Source organism: Lycium ferocissimum, chromosome 12 (genome assembly GCF_029784015.1).
Source record: "Lycium ferocissimum isolate CSIRO_LF1 chromosome 12, AGI_CSIRO_Lferr_CH_V1, whole genome shotgun sequence".
Taxonomy (NCBI): Eukaryota; Viridiplantae; Streptophyta; class Magnoliopsida; order Solanales; family Solanaceae; genus Lycium; species Lycium ferocissimum.
The window spans coordinates 27,280,735-27,288,111 of record NC_081353.1 but is presented as its reverse complement, the minus strand read 5'-3'; the positions used below and the strand labels follow the sequence as shown (position 1 = coordinate 27,288,111).

At 35.4% G+C, this 7,377-nt stretch overlaps 1 protein-coding gene across 2 annotated transcripts; it reads left to right on the top strand.

Annotated features, from left to right (window-relative positions):
- Positions 1-1,771: 1,771 nt before the first annotated feature.
- LOC132040278 (uncharacterized) lies at positions 1,772-6,471 on the top strand. 2 transcript variants are annotated; one of them, XM_059430905.1, is made up of 4 exons: positions 1,772-2,033; positions 4,215-4,258; positions 4,952-5,225; positions 5,936-6,471. In XM_059430905.1, exons 1-4 carry the CDS (start codon positions 1,982-1,984, stop codon positions 6,247-6,249), a joined length of 684 nt encoding a protein of 227 aa, XP_059286888.1. In that variant the 5' UTR covers positions 1,772-1,981; the 3' UTR covers positions 6,250-6,471. The 2 variants fall into 2 exon arrangements, with proteins under 2 accessions (XP_059286888.1, XP_059286890.1); XM_059430907.1 differs by having other exon boundaries at positions 1,778-2,033; positions 4,955-5,225.
- Positions 6,472-7,377: the final 906 nt, after the last annotated feature.

Below are 7,377 nucleotides of genomic sequence, written 5' to 3'. Positions count from 1 at the left end.
CGAAGAAAGGGCTATTAATAGTAAAAATAAATAGTGACTTCAGCCGACTATGTGCGTAAAAATTGCGAATTGAATGCCATCTTTGGTTTTACTCAAACAGGTGCCATTATAAAAGCTTTGCAGATACCATTCAGAATCAAACTAAACCACATTCACAGTTGTCAAAATATATGGCTATCAAACTAATTGAAGGGAAAAGAAATATATGGACATGTGGGTTGGTAGATGAGTGGGCTTCAGGTGGCGTTGGCTAAAGCCCACTTTCCCAAAATGAAGAATTATGACACCCTTCACTTCGACTACTGGGTTGGCCCAATCTGTTATTTTTAGGGAAAACAAACTTGGGCAATTCGCAGGAATGTCCTTATTTTAGGGTGGTCTTTAATTTTTGGCCCTCAAATTGGTGGTCTTTAATTTTTCTGATTCGCCTGATACCATGAGATTTGGGGTTCGAAACCCGGCTCAGTCAAAAAAAAAATCACAAGGCAGAATTTTGTAGCAAAGTTAGGCCTACAGGCAAAATTTTACCTGCTTCAGGCAAAGTTTTGAGGGCAAAATTATGTCTTGCGAATCCAAACCTCTGACTTGCGAAATTCCTTTTTTTTTTTTTTTTTTTTTACTGAGCTAGGGTTTGAACCGAGAACCTCAGGGTGTTAGGTGAAGGACAAAAATTAAAGACCACCAATTTGAGGGACAAAAATTAAAGACCAGTGCCTTTGAAGGACATTCCGCACAAAAAAATGAACAAACTTCTTCCAAAAAATGTTGGCCCAATAGTCAAAACAACTCTTTCAACAAAATGTAGTTTTCACATCCATCAAATATTATAAAGTTTTACTGACAAATTTTAGAGGTTTTCAATGTATTTCGTCTTAGGGCTCATTTGGCTTAGCTTAAAAAAAACGAACATAACCGAAAACGAACATAAAAAAAAAAATAAGTTCAAAGAACTTATAAGCTAAGCCAAACGTGCTCTTAAACACTGAAATTGTGAGTTGAGTTGTGTAACTTAATGTGAATTAATTACTTGTGAATTTCAGGTGGAATAGTGGTTTCTATTCACAATGTTTCAACTTTCATAAAAGAAAAGAATCAAATAAAGTTTATATGCAAACACAGCTTCAACCTTCACAAATTTGTTCTCCACTGCAACTACAGATGCTTTTTTTCATCCAATTTCTTCTCTGATATTGTCCAAAGGCCTACTTAGTGTGACAAGACATCCAAGTGACAATGATATAATTAAGGGATATGTGACGCCTTTGCTGGAGGCGAATCAAGCAGGACTGACAAATGTTTAGTGTTGCAAACTTCTAATAATGAGGTGTACATAACATGTTAGGCGAATTTCATATCGAAATGAGAGAGGAAAATGATGAGCTTTATAAAACATAATTTAAGTTCAAGTAATACACAATTTTGGGCCTCCATGTGGTGTAGCCCGAAAGACAAATCCGAACTTAGCTTAAAGCGGGCAATACATGCTTGCGTATCTCGTGACAAGATAATTTCAGAAATATCCCCCCTCAAGTCTCACTTTGTAACACTAACCTCCCGTATAATTTACGTTATTAGTCTACTCCCTTGTTTTAATTTTTCTTGTAAAAAGGAGAGGTTTAGAAAAAAAGAGTAAAGACAAGAAAACAAAGGGTAAGAAAAATTAACAGCCGTTTCTTTAGACACGTTTCATTTCTTTGTCATAAAAAAAGAAAAGAAAAGAAGAGAATAAAAAAAAAACTCTGTTAAAGTAGAGAAACACAAAGTGGTTAGTGGTGACACATTTTCTCATTTCTCACAAATTTTCTTGATCGTACCTCTCTAACCCCAATCTTTCTCACATCCCCAAAACCCCGTAAATTTTGTTGGTTCTTTTTATTTTTCACCATTAATTATTTTTTCCCATAAAAAAAATTGTTAATCTTTGTGTACATTCTTGTTTGAACAGATTATTTTTGTTGGACATATATATATAAAGTTGGTTATGGGAAAAAGAAAAAGAAAAGCTGACCTCAACAAGACTCCTCCCCCTCCAGGTATTAATACTTTTAAATGCTTCTTATTTATGGTCTTGATTTTTTTAAATTTTTTAATTTTAATTAGACCCCACTTGTGGGATTCCATGTTGTTGTTGTTGTATTTGATTGTTAATTGTGAGTTCTTGAAATTTGATTGCTTATAACCCTTACATGTTGTTTATCAAGAAACAATTTTTTTATTTGTTTTTAATTAGAGCTCACTTGTGGGATTGCACTGGATATATTGTTGTTGTTGTTGTTGTTGTTGTTGTTGTATTTGTCTTTTATTGTTGGTTCTTGGCATTTGATTGTTTATAACCCTTGCATGTTGTTTATCAAGAAACAGTTTTTTTGATCCTACAAGAGGAGGGGATGCACAAAAAAGTATAATTTATTTATTAATTGAGAAATGGGGTGCTAGTGGTTATAATCTTGTTGTAGTTTTTGTTGCCTTTTTTTTTTTTTTTGATGCTAGGAGTGTTGGGGAATAGTTTGATAAATAGAGATTGTTTTATGTTTTTGTTAGAAAAGATTATTGTTTTTTTTCAAAAACAATGGTTTCCGATCCTAAAAGCATGTGTGTCAACTAAATTCCATTACATTACTTCCCACCATCATAGGTACTAGTAGTAAAAATCTTGTTGTAGTTTTTTGTTGCCTTTTGATTTTTTGGGTTAGCGTGTTGGGGAATAGTTTGATAAATAGAGATTGTGATGTAGAAAAGATTATTGTTTTTTTAATGCAAGCATTAGCGGCTGCTTTCATGGCTCGAACCCGTGACCTATAGGTTACATGGAGACAACTTTACCGTTGCTCCAAGGCTCCCCCTCCATAAGTCCTGGTAGCTCTAGAAAAAGTTTGTTTATTATTATTTTTTTTTTTTTCTATTTGCAAATTTTGTAACATGATTACTTCTGGAAAATATTTTGGTTCAGTCTTATGAATAATCTAATCACCTTTTAGGTTGAAGGTTTAAATTTGATCAAAATTTAGGGTGTGTTTGGTACGAAAGAAGATGTTTTCCTGGAAAATAAGTAGGTTTTTTTACTAATTTTTTGGTGTTTGGTAAGTAAGTAGAAAATATTTTCCCAAAAGCATTTATACATAATATGAGCTAACGCTATGGGGGTGTGAGGTGGTGGAGATGGGAGCTATGGGGGGTGGTGGGTGGCATGAGGTATGTTGGAGGATGGCCAGGAGTGGAATGCTACTTATGGGAGTTGTCTTCCCTACTTCTACAAGCTAAGTTATTTTCCTCATTTTTAACGAACTTGTTTTCCTAAAGAAAATGTTTTCCAAAAATTCTGATCGACCAAACATGGAAAAATTGGAAAACATTTTTCTAATCCATACCAAACACTCCCTTAATCTTCGTGAATGTTAATGTTAGTAGAAGGTCCTGTTTTTCGAAGTTCAAGTCGTTGGTTTTTGATGATTTTTTTTTTTTTTATAACCGTGGTGTTCCAGGCTTGGGATTGTGCTCTTGATGATTATATTGGACCGAGCGTGTGAAAGTTGATAAACATTGTTGAGGCATATGATTTAACTGTAAAATTGTTTTAAAAAAAGCTCAAACATTCGTTCTTTAAGCCCAAAATGGGTCTGGTCATTGGAAGTTCTTGCTTTCAATTATATGATATGGTTATTCAGAATTTACTCACTGCTAAGACTCATCGGTTGCCTGCATCGTGTTGTATGTTCACGACCTTTCCAACTGATGTGCATATAATTCTGTTCAAAAACATAATATTGGTGGAAATCTTGATACTTCTGGAAGCCAAATTTTATAACAAAATGCCTTCTTGCCTCAACTTGGTTGCATGTTGGTGCCCAAATATGATGTTTAACGTGCATCATGTGCATACCCTTATCCAATACTTGCTCTGAAGAACTTTGGTTCTACAGAGTCAGAGATTGGTCTTTAGCTTGTTATATTGCATGTGTTCAAGCCTAAAGTTGCCTACTTACTTTCTTTATGTGAGATAGTAGCATGACATAAAAATTTTAGGTGTGATTTTTGTTCTATCGTATTCTATCCCTCCATTTATTTGTTAGACGCGACCAACAATTAAGTTTTTGTCACCCCTCTTCTAAATTAAGTTTCACCTTTTTTTTTTTTTTCTTTGATAAGATCTTCTAAGTTAAGTTTCCTAGAGATATGACTAGTGAATCATGATTCAAACTTTAATATCATTGCAGACCTGATGCCACCCTCACCCGGAATGGACACATTATCAAAACAGGTTCTCTTTCTCCATCTCATAATGGAATTAAATAACTTCTTTCGGTCTTCCTTGTTCCATTTATACAAAAATCTGCTTGCTAGTCTTTGTTCAATCTTTGCTATGCATAAATGACAAAGAGAAAATAAATGGTAACTTTATTTAACTGCTGATACACTATCCTTTACAAAGGTTCGTGATATAGGATTATGAATTGGCCTAGATTTTTGAGGTTGTGAAGTTCCCATCCTGTATAATTATAAAGTAAGGGGTCGTTTGGTTGCTGGTTAGGAAGTGAATTATTCATGTATTAAAACCAGCATACCTAGTGCCATGTTTGGTTTTAGTTGCTATGTATAACATTCAGCACACCAAGTACGGTGTTTGGTTACCAGTTTACAATCTCGCATAACTAATACATGTATAAGTCCATGTATAAGTCCTGAGAGAATCTATGTGGAGTATTATTTATGCAGGTGGAAGATGGAGTAACTAATACATGAATAACTAAACCCTGGATAACTAATCCCTGCATTACTTATACATGCATAACTCTAACCAACAGTCAAACAACCCCTTAGATTTTCATGCACAAATAGATTGGGAGGTAAAATAATGTTGGAGATACTTCAAGCACAAATGCACAAATAGTTTGCATGAATTGTGCTCGTCTTCTTTCTAAGATTTTTTTTTTTTTTTTTTTGCATTGTTGAGCAGAAGTTCTCTCATCAAGTGGACAGAAGTGGAATAAAGTCTTTTTTAACCATTGCGGGGGATGGTCCTGGGAAGGTAACACAAGGCCAACAGTCATCTATTGTTCACCGTCGGAATATTGACCTTCTAAAGTCTCTGAGGCATCCACGTCACTATGGACGCCATTATTCTCGACGGAGGTCTGCTAGTAATGCTGAGGCATCAACTTCCCATGATGAGAAGTTGTCCTTAAAGATGGCAAGCAAATGCTATGCAGATTCTGGACATGACACAGGTGCATCTTATGTTCTTTACTTAAGTCTTGTTCTTTTAATCGCCATCTCATACAAAACTAAGTAATTTCACATGGACCTTTGTGCTCTTGGAGGCCAAGCCCTTGCCATGATATAAGCCAAGCGGTAACTCTGATAGAAACTCAATGTTACATCATAATGAAAATTTCTCGTTTCTTTTCGTATTGGTCTAGCATAGGGGTGACAAAATTAACCCATGAAAACATGATCCGCCCAACCTGCTCAAGTTTGGGCTGGTTAATGACCGCCCATTTATTAGCTCAGCCCACTTTAATCCATCTAAAAATTGGGCTGATATGTTGCCCAATTTCACCCATAAATCTTGTCAAATATTTTCAAAAAAATAATAATTCTTTTATTCGATATATTATAAATAACCATAACAAGAAAAAAATTAATTTTGTTAGGTACTTAAAAAATTATAAAAGGCAAAAAAAAGAATCAAAACTTAGTAAGAATCGGGCGGGTTGGGTTATGACCCCCCTTTTAGTCTATTTTAACCCAACTTATTTCAGCCTAAGTAACTTTTTACCCACCCATTTATTAACTCAGCCCATTTTGACCCGCCCAAATCTAGCCCAACCCGCGCATTTGACACCCCTAGTCTAGCATGATTCTCGAGTTTCTGTTGTATCTACTTACAAAAGTTTGGAGCACATCTCATTTGACTTTCTTTGCATTCTCCGGTCAGAGAATAGGCAAAAAACAGTTCACAAAACAGGAGGAGTTCCATCCAGTTCGTTGGCGACGAGGGCGATATCATCCGATGCAGGGAAACTCTTTTGTGTATTATGCCAGAAGTTTCTGAAGAAGGAACCATACATCGTCCTTGAAAACAGTTTGCCTACAGGGGAGACCTCTGTGGTGGCAGTCTTATCTTGTGGTCATCTTTACCATGCTGATTGTTTGGAACAGAGAACGAACCATGAAGATAGACATGATCCGCCCTGTCCAATTTGTCTTGACTTGGTTTCTAACGTTGATGCTTCAGTAGAACAGGATTGAGTAGGTCAGCTTGTTGTGCCTTGGTACTGTTAATCTTTTTGAAGATTAGATGTATTTAGAGGGATTAAGAATCATCTAGGGAGATACAATCTTGTACGTGATTCTGAATGTTTTTCTTATCTGCAAATATTGTATAGGAAGAAGAAGCTGACATGATAAATGGGGATCATGTATGGGAGCTCTTTTAAATGATGTATGATATTGTGGTTAGTTCATGCTCTACTAGATCAATGTCAATGTATATATTTTCAAGTTATTTGGGTGGGTCTATTTGATTATGCATGCAAATCACTATGTTTCTAAATGACCAAGGCTTTGGTTCAGTGGTAAGAGTGCAATACATGATGTGTGGTTAAGACGTTACGCCATGAGTTCAAACTCAGCTGAGAACAAAAGCTTGGCATTTAAGTGGCGAAGGATACAAGGACAAACCTATTATTCAGCTATTTCTCTCTTTCTGCATTAAGAATGTGCTGGAGTCTCTACTGATATTTGCTTAATGCTGGTCAGAGGGCACACATTGGTTCTTTTGGGCAAGTCTAAAGACCCACAAGTTTAAGGAATTATAACTAAGATTTCTTTCAAGGTAATTCCAGTTTCATCTTCCTCCGAAAAAAAAAAAAAAAAAAATGAACTGATACTTATACACTTGATCTAGATAAATCTGTTTATTGCAGTGTGAAATAGAGTTAAAGACTTCTTTGACCAGTAATCAATATTGTTGTTCCGCTGTGAAAACAATTGAATGCTATTGTTATTTGTTTCATTTGAAACATACCTTAGTTCTTACCACTAATTCTGTCGATTTACTATCCTGCTTGCTTTAGCAGTCACATGATGATTCAAGTTCGTTGTAGGTGTAGGGTGTATCAGTAGCAAAGCTCATATAATAATGCAAGTGTACAGTGAGCGTAGCAGCCCCTCGGGCATGCTCTTTATACAAACTAGCAATACTTAGGTTAAATAGTTCTCAAAGTCAAAATTAGCACTATGTTATTGCCAACGTTGACAAATTTCCTCAATGATCAAAATGCATCTTCAAAGACCATCTTACCTTATATTAAACCCCTAAAAGGATAGCTAATTAATTGAATTGTGGTACATGTGTAGGAAGTGGGTTGTCACTAT